At 40.2% G+C, this 26,527-nt stretch overlaps 1 protein-coding gene and 1 long non-coding RNA gene across 25 annotated transcripts in view; one reads left to right on the top strand and one right to left on the bottom strand.

Annotated features, from left to right (window-relative positions):
• C2CD5 (C2 calcium dependent domain containing 5) overlaps positions 1-3,544 on the bottom strand; it is a 102,383-nt gene extending 98,839 nt beyond the window's left edge. For all 23 annotated transcript variants that reach the window (XM_086713886.1, XM_025930851.2, XM_086713888.1 and 20 more), the window contains exons 1-2: positions 3,406-3,544; positions 3,132-3,251 (exon numbers count right to left, since the gene is read on the bottom strand). In XM_086713886.1, the coding sequence (XP_086570012.1) occupies positions 3,132-3,221 (90 nt within the window). In that variant the 5' untranslated portion in view covers positions 3,222-3,251; positions 3,406-3,544. The remainder of the gene's footprint in view (positions 1-3,131; positions 3,252-3,405) is intronic.
• Positions 3,375-26,527, top strand: part of LOC147579268 (uncharacterized) — a 70,751-nt gene continuing 47,598 nt past the window's right edge. For both annotated transcript variants that reach the window (XR_015253729.1, XR_015253728.1), the window contains exons 1-2: positions 3,375-3,514; positions 18,681-18,778. This is a non-coding gene — a long non-coding RNA (uncharacterized LOC147579268). The remainder of the gene's footprint in view (positions 3,515-18,680; positions 18,779-26,527) is intronic.

Here is a 26,527-nt window from a genome sequence, read left to right as displayed (position 1 = left end):
AATCTCTACCAATCCCATGGAGTCTCAGAAAATTACCCCAAAATTCCAGAAAACTAAGAGTCATCTTTTAGTTTCCCTTTCCCTGGTCCCCTACTCCAGTCGACCAATAATTCCTCTAGAATCCCTCTTCATGGTGTATCTGGAATCCATCCACTTCTCTCTATTACCAAACCAACATTTTGGCCCCCATCTTCTCTTTTTTGAACTATTATAGAATCTCATAATTAGCTATTTGCTTCCGAATAGCTTTCTCTTTTCAGTTCTTTCTTTTCAGTTCATACTCCAGGTAGCAAAAAAGAGTACTCATCTCAACAACCGCTTACTACAGAATTTGGAATAAAATCCATACTCCCAATCACGGCCTCTAAGATCCTGAACGATTGGCTCCTTGACTAACTCTACAACTTTATCTTACACCATTTTCTCCTTTACTCACTATATGCCAGTCATACACATCTCCCTTCACTTCCTAATACACTCCCTAAGCAGCTGGCTCCTTCTCATCCAGCAGGTCTTCTGATGGACACTTCCTCAGAGGTCTCCCCCAATTACCCAATCTAAAACAGATGTTCCCTGTTACTCTCTATTGCTTTCATGTAACTCATCACAGTTACATATTTAATCATTTCTTTGCTTTTTAATGTCTGTCTCTTCCACCAAAATATAAACTCCATAAAAGCAGGAACGAAGTCTATTTTGTTCACTATTACGTACGCATCAGCTACACCAGTGACTAGCACTGGACCTGGCAAATAGCACTTAATAAGTATTTGCTGGAAGAACGAATTAATAAGTCACCCTTAAATCCAACCCCTCCCTTACCAGCAAAACCATTGATTCCCAAGGCATTATTTTACCTAGGAAATGTCCCTTAAGTCTTTCTCCTCTAGTTGGTTCCCATAGCCATTCTCAACACGCACGTACTGCCTGGATAATTTTACCACCTTCTTAACTGATCTCCCTGCCTCAACTCTCACCTGTCTAGTTCATCAATAACATTATCATACAAGTCATCCTATAAACAACCTAATACAAACATCACCTTATTTCATTTCTGCTTAAAAAGTTCTCTTTGCGGGGTGCCTGGTGGCTCAGTCAGTTAAGCCACCAACTTCAGCTCAGGTCATGATCTCACAGTTCATGAGTTCGAGCCCCGCATCGGGCTCTGTGCCGACAGCTCAGAGCCTGGAGCCTGCTTCGGATTCTGTGTCTCCCTCTCTCTCCGCCTCTCCCCTACTCACACTCTGTCTCTCTCTCTCTCTCTCAAAAATAAATAAACATTTAAAAAAAAGTTCTCTTTGCTTACCCCTGCTTATAAAGGAAAATTATTCAGTACAGAAAACAAGATTTGACACCAACCTGCCTTTCCAGGCTCATCCCCCACAACCTCCACTACTCACATATTCCCTTTTACTCCCAGACACATCCTAAACTAAGATAGTTCCCTGAACATACCATGTATCCCATCCTGTGCCTTTGACGTTCCTTCTGTCTGGTAACATCCTGAGTATCCTTCAAGGTTCAGCTCAAATGTCATTTTCTTAGTAAGACTTCCTAAACTTTCAGAGACAGAATGAAGTTTCCATATTCGACAACACTCATCACCTTGTCCAGAGAGGCAATGTTAGCACAGTGGTTAAGAGAACAGACCACAAGGCTATTTACATGGTTAAGAAATCTTAGGCAAATTATTTACTGTTCCTAGGCGTTACCTTAACTGTAATATGGGATAATAATATAATAGCAGGACTGTTGTAATAAGAATTAAAAAGTGCTTAACAAAAACCTGGCAATAATGAGACTCAACAAATGTTAGCTATTAGTTATTAACCTCAACTATATGGGTCAGTCTCTGAGCTACCTAAAAGCAAAGACTATGCTTTGGTAATCTGTGAATCTCCATTACCTAACAGCTGACCCAAGAACACACACAACATGTTTTCTCAAATGAAAATGAAGTTGGGATTAAGAATAACTATAGCAATGTTTGGGAGGAAAAACTGCAATTATTAAGTCAGAAAACCTTTAGGGAACATCAAGAATATTTTATACTGAGGGGTGCCTGGGTGGCTCTCAGCCGGGTTAAGCATCGACTTTGGCTTAGGTCATGATCCCACGCTGGTTGGTATGAGCCTTGGGTGGGGCTCTGTGCTGACAGCTTGGAGCCTGGAGCCTGCTTCAGATTGTGTCTCCCTCTCTCTCTGCCCCTCCCCCATTCACGCTCGCGCGCGCGCGCGCGCTCTCTCTCTCTCTCTCAAAAATAAAAAAGTAAACATTAAAAAAATTTTTTTTAAAGAAGAGAATATTTTAGATTGATATGAAATCAGGTTGTATATTATCCTGTAGCTATCAACTCTAAGCATTAATAGCCCAAATAATTATTATTCTAATGCTCTGGCTCATCATGTCAACTTTCACTACAATTTTTACTTGGCTTCTTTCAGACTTTGGGTTATTACCTTCCGGGCCCTAGGCCTGTGCTAATTTGCATGAGCTTTAAACTAATCATCTGACTTAAAAAGCAATTTTGCAATTTAAATCCATGGCACTTAATTGGCTTCCTACCTCAAGGCACTAAATTACCCTAAAACAGCTCATCAGACCTACCAGTCTATACAAGAGCAGAAAGCTTTCCAGCTGTGTTTTAACTTAATACTGAAGATTCAGAGAATGTTATGCTAAGGGGTGGATCACCACGCCTTGTAGGTCTCCAAGTGCCCATAACGGACTGTATCTACATTCTTAACGTGATCTCCATCACTTCGGCGTCAGAAGCCACCCTCCTAAACAGAAGAATGTACGTGTGTGTGTTTTCGGTGGCTGAGCGGCCACGCCTCGGGATCGCTTCCTGACTGGCAGGTGGCCTGTTATGAGTCCTGACATCAGGGTCACCCCAGCATGCAGAGCAGTAACTGCCTCCCCGCGCGGCGCGCCACAGACGCCTGTGAGCGCTGCACCCATCACATGGGCTGCAATCTCGTCAGTCAGCCCTCAAGGGACGGCTGGACAAGCACCGCACAAAGGACGACAGTCGAAATGAGAATGGGCTGAAGAGCTGGGGGTGAGGTGGGTAGGATCCTTCACAGGGCTTGGCACTCCCTGTGCTTTGAGGGGCAGGACCTTGCACCAACCTCCACGAAGGCATCAGTCAGGTCACTAGCTCGGTCCATCACTGGCAAATGGCGCCCGGCCACGATTTTCACCTTCAGCTTCCCAGGCATCTTTCTCGGCTTCGGCCTCTCCTTGGGCTCCTGCAGAAACAAACAAGCGAGTCTGCGCCGAGCTCCAAGCCCGGCGGGGGAGGGGCGGGAGCGCGCGGGGAGCGGCGCGCGCTGCCGGGAGCGCGCGGGGTAACTGACAGTGGAGGGCGCGCTATGGCGCGCCGCGCCGATGGTTGCCACTCACTCTCGGATGAGTAAGGGGGCTGTCCCGCGCGGGCGCTGAAGCCTCATTCCGGAGAGGCAGCCGGAGGAGTGGTCCCGGTGGATTCTTCTACCCCAGTCCCACAGTGCTGGTAAGAGAAGCAAAAGCCAGTCAGCATCCCGTGGAGCCTCTGCCACCCCTACTTGTATTTTCCTCCCCCCAAAATGGCGGCTTTCGGGGCGTGGAGGAAACATCGATCATTCGGCGCTCGGCGCACTTTGTAGGGGAGAATTTAAATTCACGGAGAGCAGATGGAGGGGGCGGGACGGACTTCGAGGAAGCCAGAGGGCAGGGAAATAGGTCGAGCCCTGCATCATCCACCGAGCCGAGGCTGCTTCCCTGAAGGCGACCTGACTGCGTCCTTCAGGGACGAAGCGCTGGTTCGGCTCCGTGACTTTACTGGTCGCCGCCTTCCCAGCTGCAACGACTTATTCTCGAAGGGTATAACGGAAGGGGTAGCGGCGGAGAGTGCTAGAGGAGCGATTGCCATCGGCCTTTACCCGTTAGTGGTTCATAAAGTCTGGTTAGCTGGTTTCTACCTGGACGGCGTGTAGTTTTTGTTTTATACGAAGGAGAGTAAGAAATTTCAGGGATATCTCGGGTAGTCAAATAAGTCTTCTTTAGCAGCATTTTTTTATTCAGTCATATACACGTGTACTGGGTTGTAGATGTTACTGGTTAGGTCTTGGGGGAAAAAAACAAAACTTTGAAATCCAAAGCCACTGCTTGAAGAAGTCTGCCCTGCATTCTTAGATCAAGTCAGTGTGCTTAATAAGCGCAGACAAGCCTAAAGATAAGACCTACTTTACTGGCAGGAGTTCAGGACCTCCTACCCTGTGAAATTTCTAGTCAACTGCGAGAAACCAACTAGATGAGATTAATTAAACATCTTGAACAAGCAACCCAATTACATATATACATAAACATGCAAAAAAGAGGCATAGTCTATAGGCTCAGACCATCAGAAAAAAATTAGGGAAATTAAGGCACACTGCACAGGATGTAACCCAAATCACTCCACACCAAATATCAAAAACAGCATTAACGGTACATGCCATATCAAATACCAAAATCACCATTAACAATTCCAGTAGAAAGATTTTACCCCTGGATTCATCAGGAATGGAAAATTCCCAAATGAAGATTTTTTGTTTGTTTGTTTAAGCCAATATAACTTTAGCTTTGAAAACACTGAACAGGTCCGGGTGCCAGGCTGGCCCTGAGGCTGCAGCGTGTGACTATTGATCTCCAGTTGTGAGCTGGAGCCCCACATTGAATGTGGAGATTACTTAAAAATAAAATCTTAAAGGGGCGCCTGGGTGGCTCAGTAGGTTAACAGACTTCAGGTCACGATCTCGCGGTTTGGGAGTTCAAGCCCCTTGTAGGACTATGTGCTGACAGCTCAAAGCCTGGAGCCTGCTTTGGATTCTATGTGTCCCTCTCTCTTTCTGCCCCTTCCCCTCTCATGCTTTGTCTCTCTCTCTGTCAAAAATAAATAAACATTAAAAAAATTTTCTAAGGCAGCAAATCCTTCTATAGAGGGAATGTTGTTCACATTAAGTGAGAAGTTGAACTTCCAAAGGGAAAAGAAAAAGGCTTCCTCAGAATAAAAATTTTAAATATTAATCACTGACTTTTTGGAGTACAGAAAACTATCCATTCAAACTATGACTAAAGGCTAGAAAGCCACAGCTCCCAGGTAGATTTCCTTAGATCCTGCTGCAGCTTTCTGTGCAATCTAACTACTCTTAAAATGCCCTTACCAAACTCTCATGGTGAGCGACAGACACTATGTGACCAGTTCATTTCGGTATGTTTTGTTTTGGTGGTAGATTTGAAATAGATTTTTTACTGAAACCAAAGTATTACCACGCTACCAATTCATTAAAAAAAAACACTAAAACCTAAAAAGAAAAACATTAGAAAACTGAAGTTTTGCAACAATCTTAATGGAAAATAATGTTTTGTATTACAAGATGTTGTAATGTAAAAATATATTTGCAAATTACACAATTAGAGGTTAACAATCTCAGCTTCCTAATTAGTATCCTGTAAGGTACTTGTTCATACCTGTTGCCTCGGGCTTCATTAACAGGAGATTATAATTAAGCTGCTTCCTGAAGACTTTTTTTTAGTAGAATTAAGCCTGACTTCAGTTTGTTTTCTAATAATTGTACTGGTTTGTTTTAATTCATGCTGGGCACAGTGTGGACTTTTCCTGACAAATCTATCATGATCTGGTTCCTGATTAACTTTTGTAGCTTCATACTTTACCGCTCTTTTTGCATCTCAGATCCTACAATAAATAAAGTTAATATGTATTGAGTATTTGCTATGTACCTGCTACTGAATTCAGTGCTAGGGAGCTTTTAAAGCTCCCTAAAATCCTATGCAATAGGAATTATCAGCCTTCATTTTATAGGTAATGAATTTGAAGCTTTGCAATGCTTACTTGGTGACCCAAAGTCATAGAGCTGGTAATGTTGGAGGCAGGATTTATATCCAGGCAGTTTGATTCCAAGAACCCCTCTTTAAAGGCTGTGTGTAATTTTGGGGGCACCTGGGTGGCTCAATTGGTTAAGCAACTGACCCTTGATTTTGGCTCAGATCATGATCTCAAGGTTCATGAAACTGAGCCCCAAGTCTGGCTCTGCTCAGGCAAGATAAAAATTGCTTGGGATTCTCTTATCTCCCTTTCTCTGCCCCTCCCACACTCGTGCTCTCTCTCAAAGAAACACTTAATAAAATTTTAAAAAATAGAGGCTTATGTAGTTTCCTATAAACTATGCATTTTTCTCTGTCTAGAATGTCTTGCTCATAGTCATCCTTGCAAACACTTAAGAACTCGTAACTCAATTTAAGTATTACTTCTTTTTTTAAATTTATTTATTTTGAGAAAGAGAGGTGGTGAAACCAGGGTAGGGACAGAGAGAGAGGGAGAGAGAGAATCCCAAGCAGGCTTCATGCCATCAGTGCAGAGCCAAACTGAGGGGCTCCATCTCAGGAACCACGAGATCATGACCTGAGCCAAAATCAAGACAGAGATGCTTAACTGACTGAGCCACCCAGGCACCCCTAAGTGTTACTTCTAACGTCTTCCCTTATCTCCTTCTTGATAAACCTACACTCCCACTTCCACTGCTATGCTGCTACTAAATCCAATATATCTATTATTACACTGTCTATATACATAATTGTTTTTCTGTGTCTCTCCCCTATTAAACTTTTGAGTACCTAGAGGAGAAGGACTGTTTCCTGTACATCTCTCAATTCTCAGTTCCCTCCCTGTGCCTTTCATGTGATCCATAAATGCTTACAGAAGTAAATACTTGTGGAATTAAATGTTCATAATGTATACATTTATTGCTTTGCTCTCTTTTCTGGCTTCCTAAAATGTTCCTTTTAATCCTTCTCCATCCTCTCAAGGTTAAATTTCTCAAGGGTTATCTATATTTGGTGCCTTCTCCTCACTTCACAGACACTCTTAAAACAATTTCTGACTTTAGCTACCACCACTCTACCAAAACAACTTTCACCAAGGCCATCAATAACTTTTGGCTGTAAAATCCAGTGGACAGTTTTCATTTTACAGGACTCAGTAGCATTTGACACTGTTAATCATGTTCTCCTTGAAATGGTCTTCCTCTTCATATTCAGACACCATGCTTCTCTTATCTGTTCTGCCATATATATATTTATAAACGTATATTTCTGCCTTCTCAGCTTCCTCACTGTCCTTAACAAATACGAGTTTTCTTTAGGGTTTCAGTTCTTGTCCCTCTTCTAACTATAGTCTCTCCCTAGGTGGTCTCATTCATGCCCATAATTTTGATTTCTTTCTATTGAGCTGAGGATTCTAACCCTTTTATCTTTAGCTCACAACTTTCTTCGAGTATCTGGACCCATATATTCAATTGCCTAGTTCCTGTTTCCATGTGGAGTATCCAAGTGACCTTAAAATCCATATCCAAAACCAAACTTATTTTCTTTACCTCTCCTACAACTGTAACAACAGCAATTACAATAACAACAACAAAACAAAAAGCCTGGTCCTCCTCTACTGTGTTACCCATCTCAGATTGCAAAACACCAGCTACCTAGTCAAGTGCTCAAGCTGAAAGTTTGAGGGTGGGTACAGATGACAACTTGAACTCTCAGGTACTTTTACTTCTCAAGCAGCAAATCAGCTGAGTTAAGGGTAAAATTGAGTTAAATTGTTAGGTAGACTCATCTTCCCATTGGTTCGCTTGTAGCTCATAAAGGAGTGTTTCATGTATGGTGGGCACAGTGGCCACAATAAGTTAAAGTTTCTCTAGATTGGAAGATTACTGAAGTGGGAACACGTTGCTTTGTATCAGTATCGGTGCATTTGGTGGGCCATGTCAACCTGGTGTAATGAAAAGGTTATAGGCCTTGACTTTCTTATTGTGCCAGCATCAGGACAAGCCCTCCTACTTGTGCCTGTACTGCAAAGCCTAAAGTTTTCCGCTTACGTCTACTTAAGGCCTTTGTGGAAAACTCTAGTCACAATTGATAATAATCTTTGACTCTTCCTCTTCTTTACCCTTGATGCCCAATTAATTTCTCAAATCCATCTACTTTCCACCATTATTTCTCACCTGGAAGACTGGAATCCCCACTTCTACTCTTGCTTTCATCTAATGCATTCACCATAAAGTAGCCCAAGTGATCTTTTAAAATCGTAATCTTTGCATTACTCTGTTTTAGAGGAATTTCTTGCCAAAGATTAGGGGATACTCCCTTATTCTTGTCAGACCCTTTTCTTTATAAGAAAGTAAAAATGTTCAGGGGTGCCTGGGTTGCTCAATTGGTTGAGCATCAGACTCTTGATTTTGGCTCAGGTCATGATCTCACGGTTCAAGGAATTGAGCCCCACCTCAGGCTGTGGATTGACAGTGCCAGAGCCTGCTTGGGATTTGGTCTCTTCCTCTCTCTCTGCCCCTCCCACACGTGTGCTGTCTTTCTCTCTCTCTCAAAATAAATAAATACTTAAAAAATAAAAGATTAAAAAAAAATTAAAATGTTCAGGGGCACCTGCATGGCTCAGTCAGTTGAGCGTCCATTTCTTGATCTTGGCTCGGGTCACGATCTCACGATTCATGAGATTGTGAGCATCGGACTCTGTGCTGACAGCGCAGAGCCTACTTGGTATTCTCGTTCCCTCTCCTTTCTCTGTCCCTCCCTCATTCACTTGCTCTAGGCCACTCCCAAAATAAATAAATAAACATTTTAAAAAATAAATAAAATAAAATGTAAAAAGTAAAAATGTTCTGAAATTCAAGAGAGAGACATCGAAGTGGGTTTTTATTTTTGTCTTGTTGGGTTTTTTAAAGTCAGATTATACCTTCTTCCCCTGGTGTTAATCTATCACCTAGCACCGAATTATTCCATTTCAAATGAATTGTTCAAATAAATTGTTTCATTTCAGTATCTACAAACTGAAGTAGGTCCCAATTCACCTCACTTCCCAGGACCCAAGTTATATGTCTGACCCTTAAAAGTTAACACTATACTTCCTCCTATACATACCATTTTTCCTTTCCCAATTAGATGGCACTAACAGAGTTTTTATGATCCTATAAGCCATTATCTTCACAGAGACACTAACACTTACATTAATTAAATTAATTACATTGATATATAATTCCCTAACCCCTTGAGGTTAACTTCAAATCTTTTCCTATTCTTAGGGGAGGAGCCCAGTAATCTATACAATGTACACTGGAAAGCAAAGCTAGAGATACATATTTACTGAATTTGTCATTCAGCAAGATTCAGCTCCCAGTGTGGAGAAGCATTATTCGGTAGAAGAGTGCTGACAAGTGGAATGGTTGCTAATTAGTGCAATTGATGGAAAGAACAAAAGTAAGCTGAGTTTATGGCTTGTGCCCTGCACAGCCTACTGTGATATGATACCTACTCGGTCTGTTCCAGATAGCTACATAAGAAATTTTTAAACCTGCTATAGGTTGTGTTGCTTCCCACAGGAGGGAGTAGTTTTACATGTTACAGGTGCTATACATGCAGACAGCAACTGCAGTTCAGATGAAGTTGAAATTTTAACAATACTTGGCAGAAACCCTATTGGAACAAGATAAGTTATATATCTTTTAATACTAAAGATGTCAAAACTTAAAAAAATAAATCAATAAAGATGTTGGGACTTCAATAATATTCCAAGTTTAAATTCAGCTACATACCCTGGGACCTTACCCACTGTTACTCCCCTTGTGTCTTGGCCACCAAGTAGATAATCTCTATAGTGCCTCCCATTTGGATAAAGAAACTGAACCATCACTTCCCCCAGCTGAGGGAGGTTTGTTTAAACATCCCCTGGTTCATATTACTCTTCATGCCTATTTACTGCTATTCAGATATAAACCAAAATTTAAAATCTAGACTGTAAGAGTCTGTAAGATCATGTAATCTTACATGACTTTATTTTTCATGACTCTTCCACTGACCTATGCTGTCTGCATTGATCTCTTTTCAACTGCAAAAACCCCACCATGTTCCAATTCTTAATTATTGATGCTGTGTGGAAAAAAGAAAAATTGAATGTATTCCTCACATCATAATGGTTGGAACTTCTATCACAAAGAATGAATATCCCTGATACATAAAGAGCTTCTAAAAAAGCTAAAATCCTTTTGGAAAATGGAGGAGAAATATAAACAGATGGTTTATAGATAGTTAAAGGGCCCTACAACATATTAAATAATTCTCATAATAAGGATGCAAATTTATAACATAAGGAGTTGTTATTTCTTGCATACCAGAAAGGGCATAATCCAAAAGTTTGACAATATACTTTGTTAGAAAGGCTGTGGGGAAATAGATTCTATCATATACTGCTAGTGGGAATGCAAAATTACATAACCTATATGGAAGAGAATTTGGCAAAATTCAGCACAGTTATGTATGGATTTGTGTTTAACCCAATAATGCTACTTTTAGGAATCTACTCCAGGGGCACCTGGGTAACTCAGTTGGTTAAGCATCCAACTCTTGATTTTGGCCCAGGTCCTGATCTGGCAGTACATGAGACTGAGCCTCGTGTCAGGCTCTGGGCTAACGGGGCAGAGCCTGCTTGGGATTTTCTCTCTCCCTCTGTCTTTGTCCCTCCCTCCCCCACTTACTTTCACTCTCTCTCTCAAAATAAATAAATAAACTTAAAAAAAAAAAGGGGGAACTCTATCCCAGAGAAACACTAACAAAGCTCAAAAAGTTGAGTGTACAGGCTATTAATGGCAGCATTCTTTGAAATGGCAAAAGACAAAGAACAACACATATGCCCATCATAAAAAGACTGGTAGAATAAACTATGTTATTTTGCATACTTAAATAATATACAACTGTAAAATAAAAATAATATCTATATACTATTATAGAGTAATCATCAGAATATACCAGCTAAGCTTTAAAAAGAAGAGGGGAGGGGCGCCTGGGTGGCTCAGTCGGTTAAGCGGCCGACTTCGGCTCAGGTCATGATCTCGCGGTCCGTGAGTTCGAGCCCCACGTCGGGCTCTGTGCTGCCAGCTCAGAGCCTGGAGCCTGTTTCAGATTCTGTGTCTCCCTCTCTCTCTGCTCCTCCCCTGTTCATGCTCTCTCTCTCTCTGTCTCAAAAATAAATAAACGTTAAACAAATGTTAAAAAGAAGAGGGGAAAAAAACAAGTGTCTTTTATCTAAGAAAGGGGAGGAATAATAATACAAAGAAATTGTACTTACGTATATTATTTTTATTTCTATTTATTTTTTTAAATGTTTATTTCTTTTTGAGAGAGAGTGTGAATAGGGAAGGGGCAGAGAGAAAGGGACAGAGAGGCTCCCAAGCCAGCTCCATGGTCACATCAGAGAGTCTGATGTGGGCTCGAAGCCACAAACCATGAGATCATGACCTGAGCCTAAGTCAGATGCTTAACCAACTGAGTCACCCACGTACCCCAGGCTTATATGTCTTCTGCTTTGATACAGTAAGACATACCCAGCACCAATGAAGTAGTCTTGCCAAAAAAGAAAGAAAAAAGAAAGAAAGAAAGAAAAAAATTGAGCCTGAATCTGATCAAGTCTCTAATTACCAGTTTTACAGAAAATACAGACAAACATGTTAAACAACACCATGGGGATGCAACCCAGAAAATCCAAAACATGGGCAATTCTATAGAACAAAAGACCAAGTTTCTTATACAAATATATTGCAAGGCAAAAAAAGGTGGTGAAAGTTATATATTTTAAAGAATTTAAGACATAATTCAACCAAGTGTTGTCTATGACTCCTGGGTAGATCCTTACGTAAATAAATCAACTGCAGGAACATTTTGGAAACAATTGGAAACATTTCAATTTTCATTAGATGCTTTAATTTTGACTAAATTTTGGCTAAATTTTAAATTTTAGTGCTTTAATTTTTACTAAATTTTAATAAATAAATATTTATTGTTTAATAAATATATAAATAAATATTTATAAATATACATTTCTCAGGCATAATAACAGTCTTATAGAAATTTTAACTCTTTATATTTCAGAGATCCATATAATAATAAAAGCTTTATTTTAAAAGTTCTTCTACCATGGGGCATTTTACTCACTTTACTATCTGGAATACTCATGACATTTGGGTTGAAATCTGAAAGATGAGTAGAAACCCAAATGTTGCTTCCTCATATAAACTTTTCCCGAATCCCCAGACTAGGTCAGCTTCTCCTGTTATGTACCTTAAGTTATCCTTTCTGATACTAAAATAATGGTAACTAGATAATTAATTATGCAAGTAGCTAATGTCTTCTGCCATAATATATAAGCTCCATGAAGTCAGGTACCTTCCATTTCAGCCTCACCATTGCATCTCTGACACATTATGCCCAATAAGCATTTCAGTATATTTTAATTGAAATAACACAATTACATACCCCTGGGGTACCGTTCTGGGTCATTCAACAGAGCCCGCAACTCTCTATCTGAGGATCATGAGTTCAAGCCCCATGTTGGGCGTAGAGCCTACTTGAAATATATATGCGTAAGACATGGGATACCTGGATGGCTCAGTTGGTTAAGCAACCAACTCTTGATTTTGGCTCAGGTCATGATCCCATGGTCGTGGGATAGAGCCCTGCATCAGGCAGCTCTGAGTATGGAGCCTGCTTGGGATTCTGTTCTCTCTCTCTGTCTCTCCTAGCTCAAACTCTCCCAGTCTCTCTCAAAATAAATAAGTATACATTAACAAAAAAGAAGGTATTTAAAAAATGTATACATAGATGCATATATGTATATACAAATGTAAGAAGAGGCTCTGGTGGATTCCCAAGTCCAATGGAATGCCAAGGACTCATGAGGAGATAACATCCCTGATTCAAATCTTGACTCTGTCATTTACTAACTGTGAGATTTACTCACCGTTCCTGTAAAATAAAGGATTCTAGGGAGAACTAAGATAATGCATTCAACATTTCTAGTACACAGAAGTATCCAACAATTGTTAATTATTGTTTAGTTATTCATTTATTCAGCAACATTTTTCTGTGGCAGGAACTGTTCAGGGAACCAGATATCATGATGAATTAGGTGATATCCCTGCCCTCATAGAACACATTTTAGTAGAGGAAAAACTGATAAACAAGTAAATGAATACTATAACTTTGGGCAAGTACATAGACTGTAAAGGATGATAGAAAACAATGATAGGGAGACAGTTTTAAATTGAATGACTTGGGGCGCCTGGGTGGCGCAGTCAGTTAAGCGTCTGACTTCAGCCAGGTCACGATCTTGCGGTCCGTGAGTTCGAGCCCCGCGTCGGGCTCTGGGCTGATGGCTCAGAGCCTGGAGCCTGTTTCCGATTCTGTGTCTCCCTCTCTCTCTGCCCCTCCCCTGTTCATGCTCTGTCTCTCTCTGTCCCAAAAATAAATAAACGTTGAAAAAAAAAAAAATTTAAATTGAATGACTTGACAATAACTCTCTGGACAATGATGTCCTGAAAATAGGAAGAGAAGAGCAATACCAAGATGTAGGAAGAAAAGGGACAATAAAGAAATTAGCTTCTCCATGATAAACTATTATGTTTATAGACTGATTTATTTTCGTTATAGGTTTGCCAGGCTTTTTTTCTTTTTGGTTTATGTAATTGAAGCTGTTGTTCAGAGCACACAAAATAAAATTATATATTTTTTTATATTATAAAGATGGTAAAAACTGTTTTCAACTCTTCTGTATATAATTTTTGTTTATTGTTTGTTATAAAGCGTGTATTCCCCCAGAACAATGCCTCTTATAGTGGACATTCAGAGAATATTTGTTGGATAAATGAACTTGTTGAATGAAGAAAGCACTACCTGTCAGTTGTTGGAGAAATTTAAGATCTCAGGTAAATGATAGTTCCTCAGTGTTTTAGTTGACCAGCTGTGTGGCCCTTTTAAATATATGCAAACAGCACCCCTTTCAAAGAGCTCTTAGGAACTTTTGACTACAGGGCTCTCCCTTCCCCCACCCTGCTGGATGTTTTGAGGCATTTCCTCTCCTGCTAACCACTAGGCAACTGGGGGATGGGGAGGAGAATTTAGGTGTAAAATTGACCCTGGAACTGGAGAATGGTGATAATTTGCCTCTGGTTAGTAAACATTCCCCCCTCTTTCCTTCCTGTAACACAGTTTTTTTCTTTTCTTTTCTTTTTCCTGTAACACAGTTTTTGCAAACAACAAAGTATTTTTAAAATTCTATTTCTGTGATCATATTTTCCACAGCAGTGTAAAAGCCCTGAGGCATAAATGAACATCACTGTGCCTTGGAGAAAAGCAAGCGAGATGAAGAATGGATAGCTGAGTGCTGTTGTTGTTGTTGTTGTTGTTGTTGTTGTTGTTGTTGTTGTTAAGTAATTGAATTGACCCTTTATTTGATATTATCTTTCCCATTTCCGGAATAAACCATACATATTCTCACTTGTTACTGCTTTTCCTCTAGAATGCACCTTCTCTCCCTACCTACTCAAATCTCACTGCCTCTTTCAATATCAATATTTACTGTGGGACCCAAGGAATTTAACAAAAATCCCCTAACCCTGGACGAGCAGAGCAAGACTAACTCCATTTTATGCTACACCCACCATCTGATGTATAACCCCCACGTGACCTAAGACACTCCCCCACCCTAGTCAAGCCGCTGAGCACACCCTTACTGGAAACCGGCTCAAATAGGAATGCGGAACCCCTAACCGCCAAAGAATGTAAACCCCACCTTTTGCCTGCCAAACTTGCGCGCCAATTCTGACCAGAGTGATAGGCTAGTTCAAACAGTTACTATAGGGTAAATTGTAATTCAATTGGCCACCTGCGTGTGGACTGACATGACTATGCAACTTTCTGTGTGTGTTACAATCTCATTGGCCACTGGCCCCTATAAAACTGCTATGCCTTTTAACCTAGGAGCAGGGACTTGCTCCGCTGAGTCGGGTATACTTGGGCCCAAGCTCGAGTTTGTAAATAAACCCTCGTGCATTTGCATCCGTATCGGTTCCTTGGTGGTCTCTCGGATTCGAAATTGGGGGCATTACATTGCTAATAACACTTTATAAAATGTAGACCTTGATCTCCAGAAGGCTGCAATTCAGGTGTGTAGATAAAACATTCATACAAAATAAATGTAACTGTAATAAATGACCATAGTGGGTATTAACTGAATGGTTTGGACAATAAATTATTAAAGGAGTTCGAAAAAATAATTCGGGAATAATTAGAGAAGAAGCCTCATATAGAAGGTAAAATTTGAATGGGACATTTCTAGATAAGTGGAAAGTCATTTGAGAAAAAAATCAACAGCAAAAATGTTAAAGAATGCTTATGGCATAGTCTAGAAAGTATGATCAGGCTAGTTTGGCTGGAGTTGGGATTTTTTGGAGAAAGATGATAACTTGGGAGAAAGATAGGATATACCTGGAAATATATGTAGCAATCAGAATTGGGAAGGAGGTGATTCAATAGATAAGGCTGAAGATAAAGAACATTCTTGTGTAGTCAAAAGAAGCCATTTAAGGATTTTTTTCTGGTGGAAAGAAGCCTAATTGGAACAATATTTTGCTACAATAAATTACATGAGGATTCAGGACCTCATAAATTGAACTGCTGAAGACTGAAAGCAAAAAAAAAATCCCTGCTGGGAGCACCTGGGTGGCACAGTCAGTTAAGCATCTGATTCAGGTCATGCTCTTGCAGTTTGTGAGTCCAAGCCCCGCATGGCCTCTGCACTGAGGTTGCAGAGCCTGCTTGAGATTCTGTCTTTACTTCTCTCTGACCCTCCCCCACTTGTGCTCTTTCTCTCTCTCTCTCTCAAAATAAATAAACTTAAAAAAAAAAATCAGTGCTGTACTTCAGTCATTAAATTGGCATGAGGGACGCCTGGGTGGTTCAGTCAGTTGAGCACCCAACTCTTGGTTTTGGCTCAGGTCATGATCTCATGGTTTGAGAGGTGGAGACCCTGTGTCAGGCTCTGGGCTGACAGTGTGGAGCCTGCTTAGGATTCTTTCTGCCTCTCTCTCTGCCCCTGCCCCACTCACATGCACACACACTCTCTCTCTTTCTCTCAAAATAAATAAATAAACATATTTGGAAATAAACATATTTCCTCTCCAAATCTCCCATATACTTGTCTGCTAAATATAATAGAAAAGAGGTGAGAAGGAAATTCTTAAGGAAGAATTGATGAGAATTAGACACTATATATCAGGGAAAGAAAGAAATGAAAAAAAAACATACCTCTGTTTCAAAACAGAGTAAAAGAAATGATGGCATGGTGGCATCATTACTAGAAAAAGTGAAGTCTGGAAGTCAAGAAAAATAAGTTTAGTTTTGTCCATGTCGGGTTCTGTGAAGTCTTCCTGAACCATTTTAATCTGCTTTGACCACCCCAAAACTTGGTCATATGACAAGATTCATTATGCTCACAGTTTTGTGAGTTGATTGGATGGTTCTGAGAAGGAAACTAAAATGTCTTCATTTTTATTTATTTTTTCACTTTTTTTTTTTTTTTTTTATGTTAGAGAGAGAGAGAGCACGTGAGTGGGGGAAAAGGGTAGAGGGAGAGATCCCTCGACCCCCCTGGCCTTAGCTGAAATCAAGCGTCAGATGCTAGACCCACTAAGCCACCCAAGTGCCCCACAACTTCATGTTTAGAAAGGCTCCATCTTTGCTGGTTTTCTGCTGGGCCTCATTTCTTCATGTTCTATATTTCACCTTGCATCTGAATCAACCAAAGAAGCTATGTTCCCAATCTGAGGGGGAAGCAAGAAAGTTAATGATTCTCCTAATTTCATCTTAGGCCCCCAAACACCTGATAACATCTAAGAAGAACAGGATTCCAAATGTGTTCCAGGACATTAGCTTTGTGGGTTTTTTTTTTTTTTTTAACGTTTATTTATTTTTGAGACAGAGAGAGACAGAACATGAACAGGGGAGGGGCAGAGAGAGAGAGAGGGAGACACAGAATCGGAAGCAGGCTCCAGGCTCTGAGCCGTCAGCCCAAAGGTTGACGCGGGGCTCGTACTCACAAACCGCGAGATCGTGACCTGAGCTGAAGTCGGATGCTTAACCGACTGAGCCACCCAGGCACCCCCAGGACATTAGCTTTGAACAAACATCCACCGATGCTGATATCAATATCCCCTACCTGCAATAATTTATGAAATAACACCGATTGTTCACCTGTCATTTGCTTTGATCAGACCCTACTGTGAATTCCTGAAGGAATACATAACCTGGACCTCTTTCTGATACAAACCCCTAACATCACACAACGAAGAGACTCACTCTCCCTTCCTTTCCAAATCTCCCGTAAACTTGTCTGCTATACTCAAACACTTAAGCTATTCAGTAAAATCTGCTTTCACTTGCTCCTGGCTCAAGTTTGATTTCTATTCTTGGCTGGTTCTGCAGGACTCTCTCTGGGTCCTCTGACCCAGGCTGTCTACGTTACTTCTATAGGTTTTGCTGGGCCCACTCATGTGACTGCATATAGGATGGTTACACTGGAATGTGCTCTTATAAATCTGTCAGTTCGGCACTGGCTGTCTGGTCTCAGGCTCTTCTGCATTGCCTGCCATCCTATGGCAGGATAGATTGACTCTAACATGGTAGACTCAAGAAGCATTCCAATTGGGCAAAAACTATCTTCTGCTGAAATGTATTGCCTTTATTGTTTCCAAAGTTTGAAAAGTACACCCATGGTCAGGACCCATCGTCATGAACTAGTCACTTCTTTCCATGTAAAGTGACCTTGATGGCTCAAATGACATCAAACTAAAATGTTTTGTTTTTTATATTTAGGGCCACGAAAGGTGGGCATCCTTTAACTGATGTGTTGCATAAATACAAATATTCTCGTGACACAGAGTAAGCTACAAAGACAAAAACACCCTTTATACTTTTTTCTGTCAACCTTGTCTTAGTTTTTAAAAGTTGTATATTGAGGGGCGCCTCGGTGGCGCAGTCGGTTAAGCGTCCGACTTCAGCCAGGTCACGATCTCGCGGTCCCTGAGTTCGAGCCCCGCGTCCGGCTCTGGGCTGATGGCTCAGAGCCTGGAGCCTGTTTCTGATTCTGTGTCTCCCTCTCTCTCTGCCCCTCCCCCGTTCATGCTCTGTCTCTCTCTGTCCCAAAAATAAATAAACGTTGAAAAAAAAATTAAAAAAAATAAAATAAAATAAAAATAAAAGTTGTATATTGAGAATCAAATAATCCTACCTTTGGGGCACCCTGAACTTTTAATGACAGTGTATCAAATCCATCTCTTTCCAGATAAAAGATTGTCTAATGTTCCAAGAGCACTTGTTATCCACAACTTTCTCCACTTTTTGGTTTTCTGACTCAGAAATAAAAATAATGGTTTGAGATGTTCCCTGAAGATTAGTAATTTTGTGAAAAACAAGCAGGGATTAGCAGAATGAGGACACCTTAGTCCACTTCCTCAATTATTACAGACTTAGAGTAGCAAACCATGAAGTTTTAATAACTAAGATGTAAGGAAAAAATAGCGGGTAGACAGCATTGGAAAGTTGCCTGGAAAATTTTTGCTTGGGGTCAAATAGAAAAAATAAATTAGAGAACAAAGTTGATCACAGAATATAGTACTTTTATGTGATGTTTCATTATGTAACAATCTAAAATTTAAGTTTAATAGTTATTTTAAAATACTTGTCGTCGAAATCATAATTGACTGAATCAAAGGCTCATTTCAGCTCTCTTCCTACCTTGCCAGGGTACAACCTATCCACACAGAGGAAAATACTGATGGGCCTTCCTTGTCACATGGTGATGGTGACTGGAATCACAGAAATGGTGTCTAGAAGAAAATAGGTAACTCGCTCCTTGAGGCTTCTTTTTTAAATTTCTTCCTCTGTTAAGTGGTCACAACACAGTGTTGTTGCTTAAAATATCTGCTTCTCTGAATAATAGAACAAAAACTTAGCAAAAGCTTTGGATTTCTAATCTTCTAAACAATGCACAAACTCCAAAATATGAATAGCTGATTTACCCACTTGGTAAAATCTAGAAATTGCTACTTCAGCTGGGAAAAAGCCTGTCTGGAGCTTTTTGCTCATCATTCATTGAGCTCTTATCAGATTCCTCACTTAGGGAATTCCAAACCCAACTTCCTACTTTTCAACCTTCCAGTCCTATCTGTGGTCATACTTTTTTATTCTGGAAAGGGCAAAACCAGATAGTCTGATACGTGGCATCTATAATTTGACACCACACTAAAAACTGGATTGTTTTACTTTGAAATTTCAGTTTGAGATGAAACTTGTAGATTCACATACAGTTATAAGAAGTAAAAGAAGAGTCTCATGTACCATTTACCTAGTTTCCCCTAATAGTAGCACCCTGTAAAACTCTAGCATAATAACATAACCACCAGCTGATATTGTTAGCTCTCCAAAAGAATGTTTTGTTGTCTTATGGATTAGCTAGCTCATGTGAATTCATTGGCCATCAGGGTAGCCTGTGCAAGCTAATTGTGTAACCAATTGAAGTTAAGAGTCATGCAGGAAGAATTGGATTAGTTATATTAATCACACTGAATGAAATTAATTACGTAATTGTGAGTTGTTCAAATTCAGTGCCATTAAAGGAGTGGTTCTCTGTGGGAATATAAGGAAAAGTACTGAGAAAAATCTTAGGTGTTTTTGTTTATTTATTTGTTTTCAAAATACACTCCCATTCTGATCAACTTTGATGTGTAGTGCTGGGGCGGGCAGAATTCTAAAATGGCACCAAATTTTTCACCCGTATGTTGTGTATGCTATTCGTAGGACTGTGTATATGATGACTTTTCCTCTTGTGATTATGTTCTTATGTGGCAGAGGTGACCTTGAGATGGGGAGATTATCTAGGTAGGCCTGACCCAAATACATGAACTCTTTAAAAGTAGGGAGTTTTCTCTGGCTGGTTGCAGAAGGCAAAGTCTGGCTGGCCTGGAAGAAAGCAAACATACCATATTGTGAAGTAACAATGGTGGCCATGGGAAAAGACCTAACAGCAGCCTTTAGTTGCTTAGAGCAGGTCCTAAGTGACAGCCAGCAAGTAAATGGGACTTTACTCCTACAACTACAAGGAACTGAATTCTGCCAACTGCACCGGAGAACTTGGAAGTTAATTTTTCCTTAGAGTCTCCAGACAAAAACTTGTCCAGCTAACTCTTTGACTTCAGCCTTGCAATACCAGACTTCTGAACAGTTGGGGAGGTAGAAGATGAGAGAGAAACTCAGGTGACTCTGTAAGGACCCCCCACAATTCTGAGAGACCTCTGTTTTTCATAATCAGCATATTAAAATTACATTGTGCGGGGCGCCTGGCTGGCTCAGTCAGTAGAGCATGTGACTCTTAATCTCAAGGTTGTGAGTTCAAGCCCCACATTGGGTCTAGAGCCTACTTAAAATAAAATTAAAAATTTGGGGCGCTTGGGTGGCTCAGGTGGTTGAGTGTCCGACTTCGGCTCAGGTCATGATCTCACAGCTTGTGAGTTCGAGCCTTGCATCAGGCTCTGTGCTGACAGCTCAGAGCCTGGAGCCTGCTTTAGATTCTGTGTCTCCCTCTCTCTCTGCCCATCTTCTGCTTGCACTCTGTCTCTCTCTCTCTCTCTCTTAAAAATAAACATTAAAAAAATAAAAATTAAAAAAATTAAATTAAAATTTAAAAAATAAAGAAATAAAATAAAATTACATTGTGAAACTAGAGCACACCAAAGATTTACAACAGAAGGAAAATAATAAATAAAATTTCGTGTGGCCCTGACTCATGTTGGAATCATATCCAATAGTAGCAAGCCCAGTACAGTCACATTTAATTCACTATTGTCATGAACAAAAACTTATGGTAGCTGGCATACACGTCATGTCGAAGCATATGTCTCATTATGTAAAAAACTTAGACGTTCCTGTTAAACCTCAAAATTTCTTAATTATTTCACTCTCTCTTGCTTTGCTACTTCATTTCTCTAAGGAAAGCAGATTTCTCCTTGTTGTCAAGGTAACCACTTTACTTTGATGTTCATGGGGCACTTAGGAAAAAGTCCGCTCTGTGCATTGATTTTTTTTATTGTTCTTGCTAGGAAGACCAATTCAGTTGCATTTAAAACATACTAGTCACTCCACGTGATTTATTATAAATACATAATCTTAACCCTTTTTGAGGGTTCATTCATCCAACAAATACCTACTGAGCTGCAGCTCAGCAGTATCTTTAAAAGTTAGGCTCTGGAGAAGAAGAGGAGTAATGTGATCCCTGTTGGAGCAACACACAGCTTTGCGGTAGAGATGGGCTTCAAACAGGGAAATGCAGTGCAGCAAGGCAAGTGCTGTGGGAAAGGTAAGGACAGGGAATTGAGCAAACATTGAGGAGGAGTGGTTAATCCAGTTTGGGGAGATCAAAAAAAAGGCTTCCCTGAGGAAGTGTTTCCTATCGCTGTGGTAACAAATTGCCATGAACTTAGTGGCTTAAGACAACACACATTTGTACAGCATGGTGACTATACTTAATAATACCATGTTGTAGGGAAGCCTGGGTGGCTCAGTCTGTTGAGTGTCTTACTTCGGTTCAGGTCATGATCTCATAGTCTGTTGTGAGTTTGAGCCCCACGTCAAGCTCTGTGCTGACAGCTCAGAGCCTGGAGCCTGCTTCAGATTCTGTGTCTCCCTCTCTCTCTGCACCTCCCCCTACTCGCACTCTGTCTCTCTCTGAAAATAAAATAAAGATGTTAAAAAAAAAAAAACTAAAAAAAAAAAAATACCATATTGTATATTTGAAAGTTGTTAAGAGAGTTCTCATCACAAGAAAAAAGAAACGTAACAATGTATGGTGATGGATGTTAATTAAACTTATTGTGGAGCCCTGGGTGGCTCTGTCCGTTAAGACTTCTGACTCTTGATTTTGACTCAGGTCATGATTTCGAGATTTGTGAGATCAAGCCTAGCATGGGGTTCTGTGCTGACAGCATGGAGCCTGCTTGGGATTCTCTCTCTCTCTCTCTCTCTCTCTCTCTCTCTCTCTCTGCGTTTCCCCACTTACTCTCTCTCTCTCTCAAAATAAATAAACATTAAAAAAAAACTTATGGTGATCATTTTACAAGACATACAAATATCAAATAATTATGTTGTACACCTGAAACTAACATGTTATATGTCAATTATATATCAATTTAAAAAAAAACAGCACAAATTTACTTTCTTGCAGTTCTGGACATTAGAAGTCCAAAGTCAAGGAGTCACAGGATTGTATTCTTTCTGGATGCTCTGGGGAAGAATCTGTTCCTTGACCTTTCCTACTTCTGTTTAGCACATATATTCCTTGGCATATATGGATGTCCTTGTGGCAGAATGGGGCATTATTCAGCCTACCACAGGAAGTAACCAGAGAAGAAAACCGAAGAGTCTTCCAGGCAGTGGAAACATGTGGAAAAGCCTAAAAGAGACCTAGATGAAGGGAATTATAGAAACTCATAGTTAAGTGTCTTTGCCTATGAAATGATATATAAATAGAGTAATAGTAGTTACCCCACCTTATCATATAAGATGAGATAATATATGTAAAGTTCTAAAAACAATGTGTTCATTCTGTGCTCACGCATAATGGTAGTCATGGTAATGATAAATAAAGGAAGAAGAAATCTACAAAAGAGGCTAAAATAGTAAGCAGAGACCATTAAGTCTTGTTGAATTAAACTGAGAGGGATCCATTGAAGAATTTTAAACAGAAATGTGGCATGACTACATATGTATTTTAGTTGACTGTCTGCTGAATGGAAAGCAGATTGCAAGAGACAAGACAGAAGTAGTTAGTAAGGCTGGGACAAGGGTGAAATGAATGAAGCACTTGCTTTGTAGGCACAATTTAAGAAGGCACTAAAAGACTCAGTACACAAGATAAATGATATTTTATTGCAATATATTTTTTAAGATTTTATTTTTTTAAGTAAAATGTACATCCAAAGTGGGGCTCACACTCACGACCCCAAGATCAAGAGTTGCATGCATGCTTTACTGACTGAACCAGCCAGGTGCCCCAAAGCAATATTTTTTAAAAGTCAAAATTGGGGCGCCTGGGTGGCTCAGTCCGTTAAGTGTCCGACTTTGGCTCAGGTCATGATCTCGCGGTTCGTGAGTTCAAGCCCCGTGTCAGGCTCTGTGCTGATGGCTCAGAGCCTGGAGCCTGTTTCAGATTCTGTGTCTCCCTTTCTCTCTGACCCTCCCTCGTTCATGCTCTGTCTCTCTCTGTCTCAAAAATAAATGTTAAAAAAAAATTTTTTTTTAAAATAAAAGTCAAAATTAATGCAAAACAACATGAAATAGCTTATGAAAATTGTAAATAATCCTAGGGTTATTAGGGAGATTATTGAAAGGATGTTATAATAATCCAAGTGAGAGATGATGAAAGCCTGAAGCCAAGGAGTAACAGTGGCTGTAAAGACGGATGGATTAAGGATAGCTATGAAGGGAATTGTGGCAGGAAGGGTTGGTCCTTGTATGAGAGTGTACTCAAGGGAAAGCAAAACATTTAGATGGGGGAAATGGTAGAGTGTATCAGGGAGGAAATTAAGTTCTATTTTGGACATAGTGAGCTTAAGAAGACTCTAATACATTTAACTGGAGATTTCAGTAGGCAATTGGAAAGTGTGAATATAATGAAGCAAAAATTTTCTGCTCCTTCATCTGTTAGCCTCTAAGGTGCTTCATGATTGTCTTCCTGCCAGATCAGTTCTATGGCAAGAAAGAAAAGGTTCTTGAAGGACCTAATTCTTTGGGGTATAGGAGCAACAGGTTAGAAGCTACTTTTTGAAAGGGAGATAACCAGGGAGTGTCAGCCATGTGATAGAGCAATTGATGGATCTTCCCTTTGTCCCTGAACCATTTTCAGGTCATTGCATTTTCACTCTCACTGTTCCTTTATGATTCATGACCTCAACCTCTAACCTTTGTTGATACTATCACTTATTGACAACTTGGTCAATTTCCTCTTTTTCATCAAAGACTTTGACCCCTGGGTGAGCTGTCCATACCCTGTTATCAACATGGAGCTCTTTCATTCTTAAAATCTTACATGCCAACATACCACTCCAAGACTTTGATCTTCCTTCCGATTCTTCCCTTAGTCACTTCTGTTATCAATCAGTTCCTTGAGCTCATTAAGACTTAACTGTCCTTGGGGCGCCTGGGTGGCTCAGTCGACTTTGGCTCAGGTCATGATCTCGCTGTCCGTGAGTTCAAGCCCCGTGTCAGGCTCTGTGCTGACAGTTCAGAGCCTGGAGCCTGTTTCGGATTCTGTGCCTCCCTCTCTCTGACCCTCCCTTGTTCATGCTCTGTCTCTCCCTGTCTCAAAAATAAATAAAATGTTAAAAAAAAAAATTAAAAAAAAAAAGACTTAACTGTCCTTGACCCCCTGGATTAGGTGTCTATCAGCTCCTTTCCACCTTCATTTCTATTTCTATCCAGTTTATACTGCAGTGGTGCATTTTGTACCAGTATCCTCAATGCCCATATTTTGTTTCCTTTTGTTATATCACCCAACAGACTAACTGCAAGGACCATCACATAAAGAGATCCATATTGTATATTACACAAGAGCACCCTACAAAAGGAACAAATAGAAACCAACCCAAGCTCTATTCAAGGTCTTGGGGTAGTCCTTCCCGGAGGGTGCAACTTTTTCTAATCTGCTATGGTCTAGAGCAGAGGTTCACAAACTATGGGCACTGCAGACCAAATCTACCTGCTGCTTGTTTTTGTGTGACTCACAAGCTGATAATTATTTTTACATTTTTAACTAGTTAAAAAATTCAAAGTAAGAATATTTTATGACACACAAGAAATTGCATTAAATTCAAATTTTAGTGTCCATAAATAAAGTTTTATTGGAATACAGTCAGGCTCATTCATTTACATATTGTCTGTGGCTGATTTCACACTACAAAGGCTGAGTTGAATAGTTATGATAGAGACCATATGGCCCACAAATCCTAAAATATGTACTGTCTCTGTCCAGCAGGTCTGTTGTCTCTGTTATCTGTGTACTAACATGTACTAATACCTGAACTATTAAATATTTGCTAGAGAAGAGCCAACAACCATTATACAGATTGGTGCATTGGACAATATATTCATGATCCTAAACCCCACCTGGAAAATCAACATTATGTAGATTTCCTTCTAATTTCCCTAGTCAGCTCTCTTTTCTTCAGCCTTTCATTTTTTCACTCCTCTAAGCCTCCAAATATTTCACCCCCTCATCCCAACAGATGCCTCACCTCCTACTTTTAAGTGAAAATAGAAGCCATCAGATTGGTACTCCCTCAGTTTCCTGCTTCTGCACCTACAAATTTGGCTGCAGTTGTCCTCATCCTTTATTTACTACCTCGTGTTTCAGTAGAAGTGGAACTATTTATTTATTTACTTATTAAGTTTATTTATTTTGAGAGAGAGAGAGAGAACAAGCAAGGGAGAGGGGCAGAGAGAGAGGATCCCAAGCAGGCTCCACACCATCAGCGCAGAACCTAACATGAGGCCCGAACCCACGAACTAGAGACCATGACTGGAACAAAAATCAAGAGTCAGATGCTTAACCGACTGAGCCACCCAGGCACCCCCTTTCCACTCATTTACAGCAAAATCTTCAACCAGTGCTCTGGATACTGTCACCTTCCTCTTCTCCAGTGTCCTCTGGCAAATGATTAGTTCTCCTCTCCCTTGAAGCCTAACATTTCCCTGTCTATTGGTTTCTCATCATTAACATTTGACAAGATAATTATCAATGGACATAGCTAACCTCACACTCTCTTCCCTGAAAGAATTTCTTGACTTGGCTTCCGGGGGGTCACATTTCTAATTTGCCTACTTTCTCATGAGCTAGTCCCCTTGTCTCATTTGCTGGTTCCTTCTCATGCCCCCAACTTTTAAACCAGTAGTTCTCAAACTTTTTAGTCCCAGGACCACCTTTACACTACCTTAAAAATTATTGAGAACCTCAAAGAGCTTTTGTTATGTGGCCTGTATCTATCAATATTTACTCTTCTGGAAATGAAAATTGAGACTTTTACAAGAATTATCTATGCCAAAGCATAAGAGACTCTTAAAAACTGAGAACAAACTGAGGGTTGATGAGGGATGGGAGGGTGGGGAGGGTGGGTGATGGGTATTGAGGAGGGCACCTTTTGGGATGAGCACTGGGTGTTGTATGGAAACCAATTTGACAATAAACTTCATATATTGAAAAAAAAAGAATTATCTATTGATTCATTTGAAAATAATAATTATACACCAATTACATGTTAATAGAAATACCATTTTTATGAGAAGGAAAACTGTATTTTCCAAAACAAATTAGTGAGAAGACTGACATTGTTTTTACATTTTTAAAAATCTCTTTAATGTCCAGTTCAGAGGCCTAAGGATGCACAAAGTACAGCCTATTGGCCAAATTCAGCCCACTGCCTATTGCTAGAACACAGCCATACATATTCACTTCTTTTTTTTTTTTTTTTTAATGTTTATTTTATTTTTGAGAGAGACAGCATGAATGGGAGAGGGGCAGAGAGAGAGAGAGAGAGAGGGAGAC

This window comes from Puma concolor, chromosome B4, assembly GCF_028749965.1.
Source record: "Puma concolor isolate L17-30 chromosome B4, mPumCon1.1.hap2, whole genome shotgun sequence".
NCBI classification, from domain to species: Eukaryota; Metazoa; Chordata; class Mammalia; order Carnivora; family Felidae; genus Puma; species Puma concolor.
Note: the sequence above shows the minus strand (reverse complement) of the source record. Positions and strands in the feature narration are given on the sequence as shown.